The 22,381-nt window shown below is 42.0% G+C and overlaps 1 protein-coding gene across 3 annotated transcripts in view; it reads left to right on the top strand.

The window, feature by feature from the left end:
- phip (PHIP subunit of CUL4-Ring ligase complex) overlaps positions 1-22,381 on the top strand; it is a 228,272-nt gene that overhangs the window by 152,774 nt on the left and 53,117 nt on the right. For all 3 annotated transcript variants that reach the window (XM_078212450.1, XM_078212449.1, XM_078212448.1), the window contains exons 21-28: positions 4,752-4,895; positions 6,644-6,723; positions 10,075-10,309; positions 10,495-10,614; positions 12,213-12,320; positions 15,727-15,851; positions 18,643-18,725; positions 20,804-20,915. In XM_078212450.1, the coding sequence (XP_078068576.1) occupies positions 4,752-4,895; positions 6,644-6,723; positions 10,075-10,309; positions 10,495-10,614; positions 12,213-12,320; positions 15,727-15,851; positions 18,643-18,725; positions 20,804-20,915 (1,007 nt within the window). The remainder of the gene's footprint in view (positions 1-4,751; positions 4,896-6,643; positions 6,724-10,074; positions 10,310-10,494; positions 10,615-12,212; positions 12,321-15,726; positions 15,852-18,642; positions 18,726-20,803; positions 20,916-22,381) is intronic.

Genomic DNA, 22,381 nt, shown 5'->3' with positions numbered 1-22,381 from the left:
GACTGGCTATCCGACAGGAAGCAAAGAGTCGGAATAAATGGGTGTTTTTCCGGTTGGAGGAAGGTAACTAGTGGCGTGCCGCAGGGATCGGTACTCGGGCCGCAACTATTTACCATTTATATAGATGATCTGGAGGAGGGGACGGAGTGTAGGGTAACGAAGTTTGCAGACGACACAAAGATAAGTGGAAAAGTGAATCGTGTGGAGGACGGAGAAGATCTGCAGAGAGATTTGGACAGGCTGAGTGAGTGGGCGAGGATATGGCAAATGGAGTATAACGTTGAGAAATGCGAGGTTATACACTTTGGAGGAAATAATAACAAATGGGATTACTATCTCAATGGAAACAAATTAAAACATGCTACCGTGCAAAGGGACCTGGGGGTCCTTGTGCATGAGACGCAAAAGCCCAGTCTGCAGGTACAACAGGTGATCAAGAAGGCAAATGGGATGTTGGCCTATATTGCGAAGGGGATAGAATATAAAAGCAGGGATGTCTTGATGCACCTGTACAGGGCATTGGTGAGGCCGCAGCTGGAATACTGTGTGCAGTATTGGTCCCCTTATATGAGGAAGGATATATTGGCATTGGAGGGAGTGCAGAGAAGGTTCACCAGGTTGATACCGGAGATGAGGGGTTTGGATTATGAGGAGAGGCTGAGGAGATTGGGTTTGTACTCGTTGGAGTTTAGAAGGATGAGGGGGGATCTTATGGAGACTTATAAGATAATGCGGGGGCTGGATAGGGTGGAGGCGGAGAGATTCTTTCCACTTAGTAAGGAAGTTAAAACTAGAGGACACAGCCTCAAAATAAAGGGGGGTCGGTTTAAGACAGAGTTGAGGAGGAACTTCTTCTCCCAGAGGGTGGTGAATCTCTGGAATTCTCTGCCCACTGAGGTGGTGGAGGCTACCTCGCTGAATATGTTTAAAGCGCGGATGGATGGATTCCTGATCGGTAAGGGAATTAAGGGTTATGGGGATCAGGCGGGTAAGTGGTACTGATCCACGTCAGATCAGCCATGATCTTATTGAATGGCGGGGCAGGCTCGAGGGGCTAGATGGCCTACTCCTGCTCCTATTTCTTATGTTCTTATGTTCTAAGTCCATCTGCCACTTCTCCGCCCAGTCTTGCATTCTATCTGTGAAATTTTTAATGCCACATCGACAGCATCTCGCATTTGTATCATTTGCTTAATAGCAAAAAGACTTTTCCGAGCATGTCATGATGGTACATTTTTCAAATCCAAAGATGTGCAGGTTAGGTTGATTGGCCATGTTTAATTAACCCAAGTCTCAGGGGATTAGCAGGGTAAATACATGGGGTTACATGAATAGGGCCTGGGTGGGATTGTGGTCGGTGCAGACTCGATGGGCTGAATGGCCTCCTTCTGAATTGTAGGGATTCTATGATTTTATGATTTTTTTCTGTTCTAGAGGAACTGAGCCTGAACCCGTTCAGTCTTTCCTGAATTGTACCCTCTCAATTCCGACGTTGCTCTTGGAAATCTCTTTTGTACTTTATGCAATGCTTCTACATCCTTTTTGTAATATGAAGATCAGAATTGTGCACAGTCCTCCCAGTGTGAGCCAACCACAGTTCCATACAACTTTGTTCCAGGATGTTTTTATGACTTTCCTGGAGATAGTTAGCAAGAAAAGCTTGAAAATATAAACACAGAATGGTTACCACACAGAGGAGACCATTTGGCCCATTGTGCCCATGCTGGCTCTTTGAAGGAACATTTCACCTAGTGCCACTCCTGCTCTGCATATCAGATAATAATCCAACTCACTCTTGAGTTTCTCGATTGAAATTGTCTCCACCACATTCTCAGGCAGTGCATTCCGGATCCTGACCAACCACTCTGTTTTTCCTCATTTTGCCCTTGTTTCTTTTGCCAGTTGCCTTAAATCTTTGCCCATAGTTCTCGATTGTTGCACTAATGGGAACAATTCTATCCTATCTACTCTGTCCGGACCCACCAGAATTTTGAATGCCTCTATCAATCTCCTCTCAACCTTCTTTTCTCCAAGAAAAGTAGGCCTAGTTTCACCAATCTATCCACTTAGCCTTGAATCATTCTTATGAATCTTCTCTGAATCCTCTCTCATGCCTTCACATCCTTTCTCAATGATGCCCAGAACTGGATGTAATACTCCAGTTGAGGCCAAACAAGTGCTTTGTACAAGCTTAAAATAACTTTGTTGTTTCTGTGCTCTGTGCCCTCATTATTAAAGCCTTTACTAACCATTCTCTCAACCTTCAATGATTTATGCACATATACATCCAAGTCCCTCTGCTCCTGCATTCCCATTAGCATTGTACGTTTTGGTTTCTATTCTTTCACCGCACTCTTCCAACTAAAATGAATCACTTAACACTTCTCTGCATTAAATTTCATCAACCACTTCCCAGTCTACCAACATGTCTATATCCTTTTGAAGTTCTCACATCATCCTCACAGTTTACAATACTTTCAAGATTTGTATTGTTTGCAAACTTTGAAATTAATTCCTGTACATCAAGGTCTAGGTCAATAACATATATCAGGAATAACAAGGGTCCTGACACCAACCCCTGGGGAACTCCCATTATAAACCTTCCTTTAGTGATTGTAATACACATACCAATGGGGCGACACAGTGGTTAGCACTGCAGCATCACAACACCATTTGGTAGATTGTGCTACCAAATAAACCTGTTGGACTTTAACCTGGTGTTGTGCGACTTCTTTCTGTGCTTACCCCAGTCCAACACCAGCATCTCCACAGCCTCACAACACCAGGGACCCGGGTTCAATTCCTAGCTTGGGTCACTGTTTGTGTGGAGTTTGTACATTCTCCCCCTGTCTGCGTGGGTTTCCTCCCACACTCTGTAAGATGTGCTGGTTAGGTGCATTGGCCATGCTAAATTCTCCCTCAGTCTACCCGAACAGGCGCAGGAGTGTGGCAACTAGGCGATTAACTTAATTGCGGTGTTAATGTAAGCCTACTTATGACAATAAATAAACTTTAAACTAAAAAAATCAGAGATGAATAATATTCCAGTAACTAGGTGATGCACTTTGGTAGATTGAACCAGGGCAGGACTTACTCAGTTAATGGTAGGGCGTTGGGGAGAGTTATAGAACAAAGAGATCTAGGGGTACATGTTCATAGTTCCTTGAAAGTGGAGTCACAGGTGGACAGAGTGGTGAAGAAGGCATTCGGCATGCTTGGTTTCATCGGTCAGAAGATTGAATACAGGAGTTGGGACGTCTTGTTGAAGTTGTACAAGACATTGGTAAGGCCACACTTGGAATACTGTGTGCAATTCTGGTCACCCTATTATAGAAAGAATATTATTAAACTAGAAAGAGTGCAGAAAAGTTTTACTAGGATGCTACTGGGACTTGATGGTTTGAGTTATAAGGAGAGGCTGGATAGGCTGGAGCGTAGGAGGCTGAGGGGTGATTTTATAGAGGTCTATTAAATAATGAGGGGCACAGATCAGATAGATAGTCAATATCTTTTCCCAAAGGTAGGGGAGGAGTCTAAAACTAGAAGGCATAGGTTTAAGGTGAGAGGGGAGAGATACAAATGTGGCCAGATGGGCAATTTTTTCACAGAGGTTGGTGAGTGTCTGGAACAAGCTGCCAGAGGTAGTAGTAGAGGTGGGTACAATTTTGTCTTTTAAAAAGCATTTAGATAGTTACGTGGGTACGATGGGTATAGAGGGATATGGGCCAAATGTGGGCAATTGGGATTAGCTTAGGGGTTTTAAAAAGAAAGGGCGGCATGGACAAGTTGGGCCTGTTTCCATGCTGTAAACCTCTATGACTCTATGACCTCTATAACTAAATGAAATGAGTCTAATCAGCTTCTGTATTCGTAGCTTTAATAACCTTTTCGAATGATAACTTTGAAAGCATTAACCTAGACCAGCTCCACAGTAAATTTCTGGACTTAAAATGCAAATGTAATAAGCAAGCAGCTTGTAGTTGAGTGAGCATTTACAAAGTTCTTAACCGCTCCTAAATTTCTCTTGACTTGTCCCAAATTACAAAATGTTCTATATTATACACCAGTTAAGGTCTACTCCTTTTAAAACCACAGACACCACTTTTGCGCGGAAAGAAATGGAGCCACAATACTTGTGGCCAGATATATGTTGCATGAGACCATTTGATCAGCGAGGAATTAATGTAGACAAATGCCTATGGAACGAGGTTTAGGAAAGGCACGTTCTAAAAGTTCCTGCTTGTTTTTATTTTTTGAACAAATGAAAATTGGCATGGAGCAGATAAAGAGGCAACAGTTGACCCTAGAATTTATCTGTTGAGATAGCAGTTTTTTCAATTCGACCCCAAGTTAAGTTGAATGCCCCTTGGTTTTCCACCTGCCGAGCGCATGTTTCAGATGTTTTCTATTATTCGATACAGTACTTTTATATATAAAATTATCAACTTTATCAGAAGCTAGGCCTATTTCAACTTGTCAATCCTCATTTCATGTAAACTCTAATTTTGTTCCAAAGTCCCATTGGAAGTAGAAAAATAGGGCGTGTTAAGAATAAATTGTAGCAATCCAACACTCTGCTTTTACTGTGCAACAATCTAAAATTTAAATTGATGGCAAAAGTTGGCGATGCAATTAATATTGAAAATTGAGTAGATATTTCCAGTGTGATGTTCTTTGAGTAATTTAAAGTTTAAAAATATTTTAAGATTAATTCTGCTTTAATCTACTTATGCTGTTTGTGTCCTTCCTAGATACATTCCTATGAACGCTTGCAGGAAAGTGGAGAAGGGAGGAAGCAGAGTCGCCAGAGTATACACAATTACTGCACGCGATCTGCAATGGATGATGGCAGCAGAAGTTCGCAACAAAATGTGGATTACAACAGCTCTTCAGAGGTGAGCTTCATAGCAGGAGAAAAACTTAGCTTTGATAACAATTGGGTTTGGACTAGATAATTTAATTAATCTCTTTCTCTGGTGGGTAATACAGGTTAATGACACTGTAACTGAAATAATATTTACAAACGTATTTACAACTCTAAATGTAGTATATAACATCTATAAAATACCTCTCGTGAATGTCGCAAGGCACTTTACCAACAAAGCGTACTGGCTATTTCTATGTCCATAAACTGCTTATTATGGAGTGAAAAATTTGGAAATTTGATTTCCTTGGAAAATGGTGGGGGGTTGTCATCCTCATACCTGCATTGTGAGCGGGGGAGGGGGGGGAGCTGGGCTGCTGCGGTCACCCAGACATTTAGTGATGGGGGAAGGTTGTCCCTCTAGGGTCATGGGTAGGGGGTGTTCCCCATATCTGGGGAGGCGTGGGGCAGGGGGTTTGCAATGTCTTTGAATAAGTTTGGGAGAATTGTGTGTGAATCTCTCCAAACTACAAAAACAAATGACTGAACTATGGGTGAATTGTGATCTGGATCGGCCATCGGAGATGACACCTTTTTTGGGGGGGAATTGGGCCCGTTTATGCAGCCAATTCTTCAAATCAGTACTTAGTAGATTTAATGCTTTAATGGCTTTATGTTGTCAAGGTGCTGGGTTTACAAGTTGCAGGCCAAATGCATTATGCATATTGATGCACTAACTCGATAAGACAAAGGGATTCACCAATCCTGCTAGCAGCACATCCCCGCCTGCGGGTTTCACAGTGGCGTGGGGTAAAATCAGTGGTTAATCCTATTGATGGCAGCGAGATCAGAGGATCCCACCGTAAGGGAACAGAATGCCGCCTTCCACTGCTGGGAAACATGCGGCTGGGAAGCCGGAGTATCTCGCCCAACATTTGATTTCAGCCAGACATCATAGTGACAGCTTTTTAATGGAATTGAATTATTTTCCCAAGTCTTTTGGAAATACTAGAGTAAAAATTGTTCAGAGTTAAACTCATTTTTCGAACACAACTGTGATGAATTTAGCTTTGGGAAAGCCCACGGTCAAATCTTTGGAGGTGCAGGGCACTGTTAAAATTTGTCAGGACCGTTTTAGCTTACCTCCCCGCATTCACTTTGTCCAATGGGTGAGCTGCCACTGGAGTCACGTTACGTGTTCGCACCTCTCTTATTTGATATTAACAAGAGAGACCCAGTTCAGAGGGTTACAGCAGCAACTGCTTTCTGGAAAATCCAATGGGAGGGGATACTTGCATTGATAATTTATTAGAAAAAGAATTGTGGCTATTGCATAATACTGAATTATCAAAAGGTTATAAGCTGTACGAGGGGTTACCGGCCTCTGTTTTGAGTATATTATTTTGGCTCCCTCCCGCATCCTAGAACTGCGATGTGTTCTACTGCATGTGAGAGAGGTGAGAAGACACATAGAGGAGAGGTAAGTGCCTCCTCTTGCTGTTATAACTAGGAAGTTGTTGAAAAATGATTTATCTTTTGACGGTATTTTGTGTTGTGGACAAGAGTCCCACTGCACAACAGATTCTGAACCTTTAATCAGTGTGACCTACTATGACTTCAGATGCCAGCACATTTTAAATTTCATTATTAATAAATTGTGTCGCTTAATCTGATGCATCTTTACTCCCAGTAACGACATTCATTTTAAGAAATGTATTGCATGAAATGCCTTTATGTATATAAATAAATATCTTCAGTGAATTTGATTTTAATCTTCAGGAGGTTGAAGTCCGTGCTGTCAATGGTGTGACCTCAGAAGAAGATGGGGATGCCTGGCACAACGAAAGTAGCAGCTCTAGGCAAGTGATGTTTGAAGTTTTTTCCTGTTAAATGCTTTTTAAAGTTTTGAACAGTGTTCAATGATTAATGTATCACTGCTGCAGTTTTCCACCTGTTGTAATGTAGAGGGTTTCAGAATTTAAGACATTCCATACCAAAAGCTGACGAGTTTGTGCAATCTGAGTTTTTAGCAAACGTATGCACACACATGAAAAATAGGCTAATCTATAAGGATTGCAGAAGGAGTTGGGTAAGCTGGGGTTAGTTTGTTCTGAAAGATGAAAATCCATTTCAGGCCATGGCAGTAATTGACTTTGTGGTTCCTTCGTGCTGGATTGAAGGGCTGTTTAATGTCAGAGTATTTTTGGATTAGGTCGATATGAATGAATCTAGATCTAACATATGTTAATTGTGTAGAAGAGACTGTTTTCCCTCGCCTTGTGTTGAGAATACTCTGACCAATCCTGAAGAAAGCTTTGTTTTACAGTGTTACAAAACAGGCTTTAAACATTGGAATTACTCGGGAATGATCACAAAACCAAACTGATGAGGTGCTCAATCTATTCTGCCTGGAGAAATAGCACAGCTGAAACTGTTGCTGAGCGTGTATAATTTTGTCCCTTGTGCTTTTCATTTTCTCCATTTCACAGTTTTCCATGTTGGTGTTCTCCCCTTGATATCCTGAGCTTGCAGGGTGAAACTTTGATTGGCTAGAAGTTGTGCTGTTGCAGATTCTGGTTGGCCATCGACTGTTGTTGACCATTGTTTAAGATTGCAGGAACTCAGATGACTATCTAACATCAATTGATAAGAGTAAACTAGGCTTTACATGTTGCTTTCCTCGCATATATTAAGTTGATGTTTTGCTGGACCATTGCTAACATTTTTAATTTCAGGTATGATTGATGTAGCAGACCCCACAGAATAAAAATATGTTTCAAATTATAGCACTTTTTGAACACTGTGCGTACAATGATGTAGTTTCTGGGAGGTGAGGACAGGTACATTAGAAGTGTTCACACCTCAAATTTTATAAGAATTTTGTGTGAAACTGGTGTCATGTTTTTTGGAGAGGAAAGGACCTGTATGTATATAGAGTCTTTCATGACAGCAGGCCATCCCAAAATGCTTTACAGCCAGTGAAGTACTTTTGAAGTGTAGTTGCTGTTGTAAAGTGGTAAATAATCATCAAATTTGCTATTAGCTCACCATAGCTAAAAAGCTGAACTACAGTGGTGGCTAACCTAAAGGACAAAGGCAAGTAATATTGTAATAATTTTGTTGTAAAAATACAGCTGTTCCAGTGCTCTATGGATTGGACAGTAGACAGACAAAGTCACACTGTGTGTTATTTAATTCAAGTTACATTTATTGACCTTTCGTTGCACAAAGCTTTAAAACATTCTGCACAAGCATTAAAACAGCATCACAGCTAACCTTCAAAGAAAGGAATTGACGTCATGGCAGCAGAGTGATCAACTCTCGCATGACACTTGGCTTTTCTACTGGTGGAAAAGTTTCCTCCAGCCAAAGCTTTGTTAGGTTGTTATTGACTGCAGGTATGGTTCTTGCGAGTTGGAGCATCACTAAAAGTTAGGGGAGAGGTTTTGTCAATTACCCTCCTGTTGTTAGGCATCATCAGACTTTAATGATGCACTGATGTCCCTTTATCCAGCTTCTCCATGATATTAAAACATCTCACTTGTTTTTATGAAAGATCAGAAGGTGTGGACTCTCCTTGGCTGGATGCAGACCCTCTCAAGGCCCTTGTGTCTTCAATGTGCCCAGTATTTGCTAACTGCATCATGGTTTTTATGGTTTGCCAGTTCCGTGGAATTTGCCTCCTTTTTTATCGGCTACTTTTGCAAACCAGCGACCTGGTAACAAAATTTGCAAAGTTACTCTAGCGCGATCTGCGTACAGTTGTCTTTGCAGTTTGAACTGTTAATAAAGGGATATTAATCTTTTCCTCCAATAGGTAAATGTTCAGATTTGTTTTTCTGCAGCTGGTACTATTTTTCTTTGGGCCAGCTCTTTCATTTTCCCCATACTTTGCTCTCTCCCGACGCATTGCTCTCCCTGCACCCAGTCACCTCATTCCCCTTATGCTGTCTTCTCACAGCCCCTCTCCATGCACCCTTTCTCCCTGCACCTCATCTCCTTGTACCCCATTTCCCCACCCTCCCCCTCTCCTTGCCGGCCTCTCTCCACGCTGTCTCCTCTACTCATGACTCACTCTAACCACGACTGCCTCTACACCCACATCATTTGTCCTCCTTCGGAGACAAAATGTAAACTCTTTGCAATAGTTTAAAGATACTGGATTGTCTGACATTATATGGGTGAATCAGATTGTCCTGTCACAATCAATATAGATTTTGTAGCATCTTCCCGTCAGAAAAACTTTTAAAAATATTACATCCTGGAAGTTTAAATTACTAAATTCGTAAATTAAATGACTCGTAAAATAAAGTACATTTTAAAAATATAGAAGAAATATGCCAACTCTTTTTAATTACCTCCCTCTCATCAATTCCCCTTCTCACTGTGTCTTACACTGCTTGCAACTCCAGCTCCCAACCCATGAGCTCCCTGACCTCTCTGTTCCCCAAACCTCCCAGAGGCCATCGTTCCACCAGCTGACCAACCCTTCTGCTGGCCATTTCCCTCTTCCTGACTCCTGCTGTGAGCGAGGGTTCGGGAGATGAATGATGAAAAGTAGGAGGCAAGCTACGGAGTAAGAACAGCTTCAAGATGCAGAATGTGGGAGTAAGCCGCAAGTAGGAGAGGCAGCAATTGGTTGGTCAGCCAGCAAAAGGGTCAGGAGTAGGTCAGGGAGTGGGGGAAGCCACTCCAAAATGGCACCCTTTGTGTCATACAACCCTAGGTCAGCACTCAGCGCAAAGTGACACCGGCACAAATCCACAACGTTCGATGCCAATGCACAAAATTAAATTGAACTTCAAGTGGGGCAACTTAATGTGATAGCTTGCTGTATTGGCCATTTATCAGTACCAGAAGTTGAAATTACTATCCGTAATGTGTAGCCTGCACTTGTTCAACTTGGCACAGGTAGTTGTGCAGATGAAAAATTGGGTCCAGGCTTTGTTGCTCTAAAATCCTGCTGATAACTACTCCAATCTAAATTACTCGGCTATCAGAAAATGTAGGCTGCTTTGCTTATTCGCATAACTGGAGAAAGCTGAATAAATTATTAGGAAAGTATTGTAGAGATGTCGATTGTGTAGTTTGGGCAATAAAATCAGAAAATGCTGGCAGCACTGAGCACATCAGGCAGCATGTGTGAAGACAGAAACAGTTAATGTTTCACATCAATGGCCTTTTCATTTATTGTAGTTCTCTGTTTATAGCGATTATTCAAGCGACTATTCTGACTGGACAGCAGACGCTGGCATTAACCTCCAGCCACCAAAGAAATCTTCACGGCAGCAAGCGAAGAAAGCTGTTAGCAGTTCAGAAGATGAGGGTGAAAAAGAGAAAGGGAAAGAAAAAGAGATCAAGAAGGAAAGGAAGAAGCATAAAGAAGACAAAGATGGTACAGCGCCTCCAAAGATCAGGAGAAAACCGAGGGAGAAAAGAATAAAGGTAATGGCTTACTTGTAAAGGTTTTTCAGTTCCTTCAGTAGAACAAAGTAGGAATGGTGGAGAATCAGTTGATGAGAGAATGTCTGTTTGAAAGTTATTAATGATTACAAATTGCACTACAGAGGCTATTTGCAAATAGCCACACTAGAGAAATTTAATTGATAGAAAATGTTGTGATTTTATAGAGACCACCAGCTGGAGTCATACCGAAGCAGGGAGAAACTCTGGAAGAATGGCTTCCACCTGTGTGGATTACTGACACCATGCCCCGACGTTGTCCTTTTGTACCACAAATGGGTGATGAGGTATTATAGCTTTACACTTTTACTGCCGTGATGACTGCCTCCTCTTTTTTTCAGCATGTGATACATTTGGTTGGGTTGCTTTACCTCACTTCCATAAAGGTGCAAAACTCCTTCAGTTTTATTAATTTTCATCTTTATGCTTCATAATGTTCACTTGTTGTGCATTGTTCTGAGAAATTAATGTGTTACTGGTTGACCATATACAAACTGCAAATGTATTAATGTTGTAGCATCTGAAAATATTCTACCTTTTATTTTCTGACTTTCCCTATTCTTCATTTATAAACTTCCATTACTTGTTATGGGAATGGGCTGCAGACCTATTTCCAGAGTTCCACCAGTGATGGCCGTTTGGAGGGGCACAATATGTTTGTGCCAAAATAAATGCAATGTTTAGCAAAGGTTTTGAGAATAGTTGAATCAGGAAGATTTGCTTTAGAGAAGTATCTTTGAAGTAAACAACCAGGACTATTTATGTGAATAGATTATTTCCGTTGTTTCAGGAATGGATACATCGTGAGGTCTTATCTGTACCTTTGATGTAAGCAAAATAAGTTTGTTAATTTGTAAAATTCATTTAAGGGTGTTGCATTTATTGCCCATCCCTAATTGTCCTTGAGAAGGTTATGCGAAGGAGCCTGGTTTTCAATAGTTGTTCATGGGGCTCAAAAGATAGGAACAAAAACCAAAAGCCTCACCCTTTGCACAGTAAAGATTGGATCAACTTGCAATATAGGAATGAGGTCTGTACCTTATATTCCACCAAGTGCGTGTCATGCTTACTCAGGACATGTCATTGTGAATCAGCGAAGAAAGGTAGGAGGTTGATTGCCTGTTTAATGTTAATCATCCGTAGCACAAACTGCTCTTAATTTGGTACTAAATCAGCAATATTAGAGAGGCTGTAAGGATGGTGCAGAGAAAGGGTTGTGTTGTTTTGATGTTGATCCACATTGCTTGGGTAGTTTCTTTTGTGTGCTATGCTTGATTTAGTGTAGCTTGATATTGCTACTGCACGTCTTAACTGAGAAACGGTTCCATTCCATAGCACTAATATCTGTCACTTTGATGAACGCACAACTTCATCCCCACCAAAAAAAAATAAACTATGCCAAGTCCCTACTGTACTAACCTCCCTGTTATATTGATTCCAGGATTCAAACTCTGCATTTCATGCAGATAACTGTGTGAATTATGCATGAGTGATTGCCTCTAATGTGATTTATAATATTTGAAAGCATATTTTTTCTCTGAATTCTTTTTGTAGCGTGTGTGAAAATAACGATTTTGTATATTTTCATCCTTTCCATGCATCTGTGCTAAAGGTAGCATTGTTTTTCCCAGATCTTTTTCAGTAAATGTAGGTTTTAACATGGAGATAAATTCATATAATAGTTATGCTTGTAATATCGTATATCTCACCTGACAAATTGAGGAATTTTCATTGGTCATGGTTGACTTATTATTCATTGGCTCAGGAATTGTTCATTACTATCTGTGCTAAATCATTGTTTTGTAACATAATGTGATTGTTTATTCTTGTGCACTGTTTTGGGAATAGCAAGCTTGCTACAATTATTTTAATGTTTGAATTCTAGGTCTACTATTTCCGACAGGGTCATGAAGCCTATGTTGAAATGGCTAAGAAGCTAAAACTTTTTCGTATAAATACTAAAAAGCAGGCATGGCACAAGATGGATTTACGGGTAAAGTATATTTGGAGACATGTTGGCAGTTTGTTTAATATAATCTGTACAGGTAACATGCATCAGAATAGTCGTTTAGATTTTCTTAGAATCTGGAGATCCTGGTGTAAAATGTTTTCCGGTAATGATAACAATGGCTGTTCAACCTAGCGGAAAGTGCACGTGACTTCCTATGTCAGGACCCTTGCAAATATTGTGTATTAACTTTTGCTGTTCCGTCTGCGAGAATGGCTCCTGTCTGACTGCCTCTCCAATTTTACCTCCATTCTTCCTGTCTCCCACCTCCCCACATCTCAACAAAGTTTGAAGGTACTCGTCCTCCCCGTAACTGCAAGGAGCACTTTTAGCATAAAAGAGAGTTAATTTATTATATTTCCAACCCATTCTTCTCTGCCAGCTGTTTTTGTCTTGTGAAAAATATACAGGACAGATCAAGAAACATCATAAGTCTCAGAGAAACCCACTTCCCATTGATTTTATTAATATTTTTGAGGTATTCAACCCAGTGACTCATGCGACAATCAAGTAGCCAGAAGCTATGCTAACATTAGGTAGAATCTTAAATTTTATCCTAGATGTGTGAGTGTAGGCAGGAAATTCAATGAATCACACCTTCTCTCTGCCTTTAAAGAGGATTGGGCCAATATCCATTGTCATCTGTCCTATTCATCGTCTTTCAACAATTATATTGTTTGATAACAAAGGGATGACGTACCTCCTTAATGGGATCTCTGTCTTCAATGCAAATGTCCTTGACTCCATCCCACAGCATGCTACATGCCACCATCTCAGCACAACTCCAACCTGGCATGAAGTAGAAAGGGCCATCTGACAGCTAAAGAACAACAAGGTAACAAGAGCAGATGGAATTCCCGCCGAAGCACTAAAATATGGTGGAGAAGCATTATTAGCATAACTACGTGACATAATTTCTCTTATCTGAAAGGAGGGGAACATGTTGGGAGATCACGGATTAGAGATGGCATAATTGTTACAATCTTCAAGAAAGGTGTCAAGTCCAACTGCAGTAACTACAGAGGAATCTCCCTGCAATCGGCTACAGGGAAGGTCATTGAGAGAGTCCTCCTTAATTGCCTTCTCTCTGTGCTTGAAGAGCTCCTCCCAGACTTCCAACGCAGATTCCTCCCGCTAAGGGGGCACAACGGACATGCTCTTCTCTGTGCAACAACTACAAGAGAAATGCAGGGAACAGCACCAACCTTTGTCCCTGACCTTCTTTGAAGTCATAAAGATCTTTGACATTGTTAACCACGAGGGAGGGACTATGGCGTGTCCTCCCCTGTTTTGGCTGCCACCATCCTCCACCTGCTCCACATTGACATGCAAGCCATGATCTTGATGAATGGATCTACCACAGACAAAATTCACGTTCAGACTGGGGTCAAGCAAGGCATCATCGCACCGATGCTCTCCTCGATCTTTCTTGCCACAGTGCTCCCTCTCGCCCTCAGCAAGCTACGTTGGAGTGGAGCTAGACTACAGAACAAGCAGAAATCTGTTCAAATTCCACCGTCTGCAGGCCAGATCCAAGGTCGTCCCATCATTGAACTACGGTATGCAGACTTGAAAGCTGAGCTCCAAGCCATCGACAACACCCTTCACCAAGGTATATGAGAGCATGGGTCTTATACTAGACATCTGTAAGACAAAGGTCCTTTCCAAATCTGCCTTTCCAAAGCAACACTGGCCCCGGTTATCAAACCTGGACCACTTTCTATAGCCTGGGAGCCTACTGTCAAAAAGAGCAAACATTGGCAATGAGTTTCAACATCATCTTCAGTGCACTAGCACAGCCTTTGGTCAGCTGAGGAGAAAATGATTGACGATCAGGGCCTCAGATATGACACCAAGTTCATGGTTTACAGAGCAGAAGTGAAACCCACCCTCCTATATGTGACGTGGACTATATACAGCAGGCACCTCAAAACCCTGGGGAAATACCACCATCGCCGCCTTCACAAGATCCTGCAAATCCACTGGCAGGATAGGTGCACCAATGTCTTGTGCTCTTGCTCAGGCCAACACCTCCAGCATTGGAACTTTGAGTACAGCCAATCAGCTCCACTGGGCAGGCTATGTCTAGGCATGCCTGACATGAGACATCCGAAACAAGCGCTTTACTCAGCTTTGACAACAGCAACTGAGCCCCAGGAGGGCAGAGGAAATGCTTCAAGGAAACCCTCAAAGCCCCTTTAAAAAAAATGAAAAGTAAAAACCCACCAACACCACTGTATCCCTGGTCCAAGACCACCCAAAATGGAGGAAAAGCATCCAGGAAGGAGCTGAACACCTCAAATTTCATCACTAAGAGCAAGCTGAAGCCAAGTGTCGACAGTGAAGAGACCGTGTGGCAATACAGGCACCCCGCCCACCCACTCCTCCAGCCACTATCTGCCCCACATGTGACAGAGACTGTAGGCAGTGCATTGAACTCCTCCGTCACCTCAGCCATTTTCAGTGTGGAAACAAGTTGCCCTCGATCTCGAGAGATAGCCATAGAAGAAGGAGGGATGGCCTGGGATTGCCTGCTCTTGGAAGTTCTTAGAGAATTATAAATTATAATTATGAATTATAATGCTCACTTGTGCAGATATTGTGCTGTTGGTGGATACAGCTGTGGATCTAAGGGCACAGTCTGAGGATTCGGGGTAGACCATTTAGGATGGAGATGAGGAGACATTTCTTCATCCAATGAGTGGTGAGCCTGTGGAATTCATTACCACAGGAAGTAGTTGATGCCAAAACATTGAATGTATTCAAGAGGCGGCTGGATATAGCACATGGGGCGAACTGGATCAAAGGTTATGGGGAGAAAGCAGGATTAGGCTACTGAGTTGGACGATCAGCCATGATCTTGATGAATGGTGGAGCAGGTTGAATGGCCTCCTCCTGCTTCTATCTTCTATGTTTCTATGAATTTAGCAGACACTCGCTGTTGCTTTCCTCTCCAACCTCTGACAGGGCCTTATTCACAACAATATTCTGAGATGGGGTCAGAAGGGAAAGGAGATTTATGTTCAGAGTGTGTATACCATGCTGGGCAAACAGACGCTCTAGCTCATTAGGTGTGAATCGGAGACGCTTAAACCTGGTTCTGGGCCTTTGTCTATGCCAGATGCCAGGCTGATGAAAAGAAAATCACTCTGAATAATGAGCATTTTCTTCCGAGATGACTCGATAACCTGTCAGTGGGTTGCTTTTTAAATGATTAAATGCAAAGTCCTATAAAACCTATTTTTCTGTAAGAAAGTTGTAGTGCTTCCCCAATGCTATTAGTGTAAAACCACTATTGCAACAGCCATACTAAATCTATCTGTACCCATCCATGATGCAGACACAGCCACAGTTAAAGGTACAATATCAAATATATTTTCATTTTTGGCAGGAGCAAGAGCTGGTGAAAATAGTTGGGATCAAATATGAAGTGGGACCCCCATCTCTGTGCTGTCTCAAGCTGGCTTTTATTGACACGGACACGGGCAAACTGACAGGAGGCTCGTTTTCTATGAAGTAAGAGTTGTTTGTTTTTTTAGAAAGTAGTAATTAGACCTCGATAAATAGAACTGCCCTCTTCCCGCAGGTGGGTGGGGGGTTGGCAAGATTGGTTCTGGTCTGGAGGTGAACATCGCCAGGGAAGGTGGAGGGAAACCCCCGGCAGGAGGCTTAAGTTATCTATCTTTATCTAGTCTGTAAGAAACAAAAGTAACAAGTTTTATTGAGGTTTTTTTTGGCTTTTCCTGACCCAGGTCCTGCTTACTCCAGTATTCACTGGCACGGCCGGAATTGTGCATGACTGTCCCTCTCAGCAGTTGACATTGGCCGGAATTTTCTGGCTATTCACACCGGTGGGATCTTCCGGACCCATCAACACTGCACCTTCACCGCCGGTTTCCCATTGACGGTGGAGGGACCAGATGATCCAGCCCCCGGCCAATCACGGGTCGCCTCTGCTGCCATGAAGCACGTACATACATAGAAATCCCACTATCGGCGAAGTCTTAGCAAAAATTGGCAGAGTGGTGGTTCTGGCGATAGAAACGCACTGGTTTTCTCTCCAGACCTTACCACACTCTGTCCCAAAAAGAAAGAGGTGGGCGTGTTTCACGGCTGCACTCTCTTACTTCACCCCCCCCCCCCCCCCCCCCCCCCAATCACCACAAATGAATCCCTCCCCCATGAGACTACCATTGATGTCTGCCCATGGCACTGCCCTGGCACAGGTTGGCACACAGCCAGGGTGGCATGGGCATGGTGCCAACCTGACAGTGCCAACCTGTGCCAAGAGGCATTGCTAAGGGGGCATTGCTTGGCCATCTAGCTCTCCCCCAGGGGCTATCCTCACCTTTAAGCCCCTGAGGGGATTCCCGCGAGAGATTCATGTCTGGGTGAACCTGCGCCAATGCGATTTCACGTCGGCGAGGTTTGAAAATACAGCTCGGATCAGTGTACGGGGAGGGGGTGTTTAATTATATGCTTACGTATTTAAATCAGGTTCACGTCCGTTGTGGGCATGAATCTGATAACGTCGCAGATGAGGGATGGCGAAATTTGGAAGGCACAATCTCGCCGGTGAGATGCGCGACTTTAGGGTTTCGTGGACCTTAAGCCCCCACCCACATTCCCGCAGGTGGAGAACGCGGGCTCGAGATCTCCTCCGATGTTTCTAACAAGTCTTCTTAAAGTCATGACATTTTCAACATTGACAACAAAATTAAGCAAAGCTTTCCAAGTGTCAAGAGTTCAATGTGGGAAAAAGAATTGCTGGTATCAAGATGTGAACCAAATTTCTGTAGTTTATACTGATGATCACGCAAAATATGGTAATTGCAAGTAAAGACCTTTTCAGGCATAAAGGTTGTAAGGCCGTGTATTAATTTGTAAACTTCAACTAAATCAAAATTCAGTTTTCTCTTTAAAGATTGTAATCCAAGAATTCTTAAATGCTCCTCATAAGTTATCCCCCTATGCATTCCATTTTCCTGGTAACAGTCTTTGCACTCTCGCTGTAAACTGTATATTGCTCTGATAGTGTGGATTCCAGACTGTGGATGCACACTCCAGATGTGGGCATATCAGCTGCTTAGAGAGTTTAAGATAAACGCTGACATCCTGACTCAAAAAGGATGCATTCAGCGCCTGTAAAACATTTCCTGCCTGCTACACTGCCTGAGCCACATGATTCATAAACTTCAGATTACTTGTGACAGTCACACCCAAATCCTTTCCAGTGGTTGAATGTGCTGAAGACTGGCCATCGATATGGTGCTGTGAATTAGGATTATTGTGGCCGAAATGGAGAACTGAACACTTTGCCACATTAAAAGTAAGTTGCCACTCCTTGGACCACTGCACCATTGCAGAGAGTTCAATCTGGAGAAGTGCAGTCGAGGGTCCTGGATTATTTTTCTTAACTTCCAAATAAATTTTAATGTCATTCACATATTTCAAAAATGTACTCCGTTAAATCTGGCTATCAATGTTATTAAACAAACCACGGTAAAAGGGGCCCTAAGGCACTTCCTTGAGGAACTCCAGAAATCGTGTGTTGGATTTGATAATTATCCCATTATCAGTGGCCACATGCTCCAACAAAAATGATTTTATCCACTGGTAAAGTTTACCTTTAAATCCCAATGCAAATAACTTGTTCATTAATCGCATATGTGACACTGAATTAAAGGCTTTTGAAAAATCTTTTAAAAACCTAAATTGCTGGCCACCGGCTTGACGTTGCTGGACTGGCCCCTTAACTTTCTGTTGCCTAAGTGGCTAAAAATATGGCGGAAGAAGCGTCCTTGGGGCTTGCACTCCGTTTTTCCCACCCGCTGGGCCCCTCTGCAGGAAATTCCACTCCATATGCTTTCACGCGAGTTTGTTTCCCCTTGTGTGAGAGTCTAGGACCTGAGGGCATAATCTCAAGAGTAGGGGGTTGCCCATTTATGAAAGAGATGAGAAGGGATTTCTTCTGTCAGAGGCTCATGAATCTGTGGAATCTTTACTGCAGAGGGCTGTAGAGGTTGGGTCGTTTAGGTATGTTCAAGGCTGAGATAGACAGATTTTTAATCAGTAAGGGAGTCAAGGGTTATGGGGATAAAATGGGAAAGTCGATCAGCCAGGATCTCATTAAATGGTGGAGCAATGGGCCAAATAGCCTTCATCTGCTCCGATATCTGATGGTCTTGTATGGTTAAGACTTTATCCATGAGTATTCCTGCTAATTCAACCTGTTTTGTTGAGGGGGAAAAGATTGCATTGCCTGTAAAGGATTTAGTATTTTGTGTTTGTTTTTATCTTGACCCAGGTACCATGATATGCCAGATGTTATTGACTTTCTCGTGCTGCGTCAGCAGTTTGATGAGACAAAATCTCGACGATGGAAGATTGGTGCGTAAAGGCGGATCAAATGAATATTCTTTGTTTTTGATTGTTCTGATTGGCATTAGTCACATATTCCAAAACTCATTACTTCTATGACTATAGCAGCAGGATTGCTATAAGACAAACAGTATCTGGTTAATAGATACTGTTTGTCTCTCTCCTGCAGAATTGCAATTGGCTTTATGACATTGAAGAAGGAAACTTAATAACCAAAATGCATGTGCTATAAAGCAATTTAATAAAGTAATATATAGTAGCCAATTACTTAAACACGAACATGGCATTTACAATGTGTCAAATACTCCACCCAGACCTGTGCACAACTGGTCTGACTGTGCCCCACAACATCAGGGCAACTCGATTGTAAATTTTAGTGGTTTTCAAGGTGTAGATTTCAATGCTACCAGGGCTGCATTATTCAGCAAAAAAAAAAGTGCTATGAAGTGCTTCTGGTTGCACATTCTCCACTTGTATTTTCCATAGATAGAGTATGAGCACTGGACCGAGGTGAATTAGTGCCAAGAGGCACAAAGGAGAAGAATCTGAATTTTGTTTTCAATTTCTGTAGTCAGAATTGGAGTGGGTGCTTTATTTAAATCACTCTCAGACCATAATTAAACAAAATTTACAGTGTATACATTGTATTCGAGTGCTTTCTGCTTGATTTTGATTTGATTTATTGTTGTCGCATGTATTAGTACACAGTGAAAAGTATTGGGGGCGATTTTCCCAGCCCGCTGCGCTGCTGTAGCAGCTACCTCCGCGAGTCTCCGGCTCCAAGAGTTTTGGAGTAATCAGCTGGAAATCGGTATGGAGCTGATTTAAATATTTAAATCCCGATTTAAATTTCATTAGCAGGCCTGGGACTGAAGTCTCCGGGTCCACTAACGCCTCACCCCGCCAGGAGCTTCTTGGGTGCTATGCAGACAAAGCGCATCATTCACAGGGAGGGAAAGGGGAGGGTGCAGAATGTGGTGTTATAGTCATAGCTAGGATACGGAGAAAGATCAACTTAATATGAGGTGAGCCCATTCAAAAGTCTGATGGCAGCAGGGAAGAAGCTGTTCTTGAGTTGGTTGGTACGTGACCTCAGGCTTTGGTATCTTTTTCCCAAGGGAAGAAGGTGGAAGAGAGTATGTCCAACGTGTGTGGAGTCTTTGATTATGCTGGCTGCTTTTCCGAGGCAGTGGGAAGTGCAGACAGAATCAATGGATCGGGGGCTGGTTTGCGTGATGGACTGTGCTTCGTTCACGACTCTTTGTAGTTTCTTGTGGTCTTGGCCAAAGCAGGAGCCATACCAAGCTGTGATACAACTGGAAAGAATGCTTTCTATGGTGCATCTGTAAAAGTTGGTGAGAGTCGTAGTGGACATGCCAAATTTCCTTAGCCTCCTGTGAAAGTAGAGGCGTTGATGGGCTTTCTTAACCGAAGCATTGGCACGGAGGGAGCAGAACAGGTTGCTGGTGATCGCTGATCTCAATTGCCAATATTCCAGGGCTGCGCAATATCATCATGTCCCCTATTTTATCTGCTGTGTTCATTCCCAATGAATATGTGTTAGGATTGTGTGGGTGGTGAATTTGTATTGTATAGTTCTGTATATGATAAAATATCATAATTATAAGAAGAAGTGAATTTTACTCACTCTGAACAATGCAATTGAATATTCACCATCTTTATAGTGAATATATTTTAATAAAATATTTGCACAGTTGGGCATAAAATTAATGAAATTTAAATAGGACATTGTAGAGGCAATAAGATGAGCCAAATTTTGTAAAATTGAACAAGTAAAATCTGAAAAGGAGGAATGTGGGGAGAGGGTGGGGAGTGGCCTTACAAGAATTGTTCTTCAGGAGCTCAATGAGCTGAACGGTCATCTTTTGTCCTGTAGCAATTCTATGATTCTATCAATGAGAAATGGAGTGTCTTACAGGAGACTACGAAAATTTTCCTCACTTGGCACACTATTTAAATGTAATCTGCTTAAGATTGCTTTGTAATTATTTTAGTACAGTTACCAAGGAGAGGCTTTTTATACTGATATGAATACCAGTGTCCTTTTATCCTCCTACCTACTTTAGGTGATCGATTTCGGTCAGTGATTGATGATGCGTGGTGGTTTGGGACCATTGAAAGCCAGGAGCCCCTACAGCCAGACTATCCTGATAGTCTATTCCAGTGCTACAATGTCTGGTAAGATAAAGCACTGTGACTGTATGTAAAATTAAGCATAAAACATCTAACTGACTCTTGAATAATTCCAAAGCTTTCGCCTCCATTACCTTAGCGAAAAAGCATTCCAAGAATTAATTCGCCACTGACTGGCAAATTGGTCGCAATTGGCATACATTTGGGACTTTTACCAAAACATAACGAGGATTTTAAAGTTTTCCATGTATAGGATTATTAGGAAGTGGGAAGCTTGGGTATCTGTTGAAGCTGAATCACCTGTTACATTCAAGAGAGGACTATGTAATTGGGGTCCCCCACCATCAGAAGTGCAGTCTTTTGCTTTTGTATTGATTTTGCATGTTCAGTTCCTGTTCTAGCGATTTCAAGGCCACTTGCTGAGCATGTTCTAGTGTGTAACTCATTGCACTTATACATACTGAATTACATCCATTATAATTATGCCTACTTGCAAATTTTGCATAGGTTATCTGCAGTCCCCCCCCCCCCAAACACCACACAGTCAACCAAATTGAAATGGTTCTGAATCTACTTATTTTGTTAATGAAATATTATTGGGCCTGCCAGTTGCTGGGACACTTGGCGTATCATCTACAATGTGGCATCGCTTTCCTAGTTGGTACCTGCTACTGCTTGTCCTTCAGTTGTTTCCTTATCCCTGAGAAACATTTTAGGAATTTAAGTTGTTATTCACATCCAGCCTTTACCAAAGATGCTTTATGCTTGAATAACAACCTTTTATGCCAAATTTCAATCAAAAGATTTCTGGAAATCTAACTATGTAATATCACAGAACTTCCCATTTACAACCAAAGTCTTTCTCAAATGAAGAATTCTCAACAACGATATATTCCATAGTGAAAAGAAGACTCTATGAGAAGAATGAACCGTGTGTGGCAAACGTGGTTTCAAATTGGACAAAAAGGCATACAATGCTGCAAAGATTAGTGGTAGGCCAGAAGATTGGAAACATTGTAAAAACCAGCAAAGGATCACTAAGAGGTAGCGATTAGAATATGGGAGTAAACTAGTGAGATTTTTTTTAAAAAGTAGACAGATGGAACTTCTATGGGTGTGTAAAAAGAGAGTCGCTAAAATAAATATTGGTCCTTAGAGGACAAGACTGGAGAATTAATAATGGAAAATGGCAGAGTGTGTGAATAACTATTTTGCATCTGTCTACATGGTAGAAGACACTAACGCATCCTAAGAATAATAGAAAATCAAGGGGCAAAAGGAGGGATGAATTTAAGAGAATCACCATCAGGAGAGGAAAAGTACTTGAATATGGCTGAAAAGAGAGATGTGTTTCCAAAGTTTTGCACCTTTGCTCCTCCTCATCAATTTTTGTTAATCAAAGGCATTGGATATGGGCCAAAGGTGAGTCTATGGAGTGAGGTCACAGATCAACCACAATCTCATTGAATACCAGAACAGTCTTGAAGGATATGCTTCTGTTCCGAAGACAT

Source organism: Mustelus asterias, chromosome 5 (genome assembly GCF_964213995.1).
Source record: "Mustelus asterias chromosome 5, sMusAst1.hap1.1, whole genome shotgun sequence".
NCBI lineage: Eukaryota > Metazoa > Chordata > Chondrichthyes > Carcharhiniformes > Triakidae > Mustelus > Mustelus asterias.
This window is presented reverse-complemented; position numbering and strand designations above follow the sequence as displayed.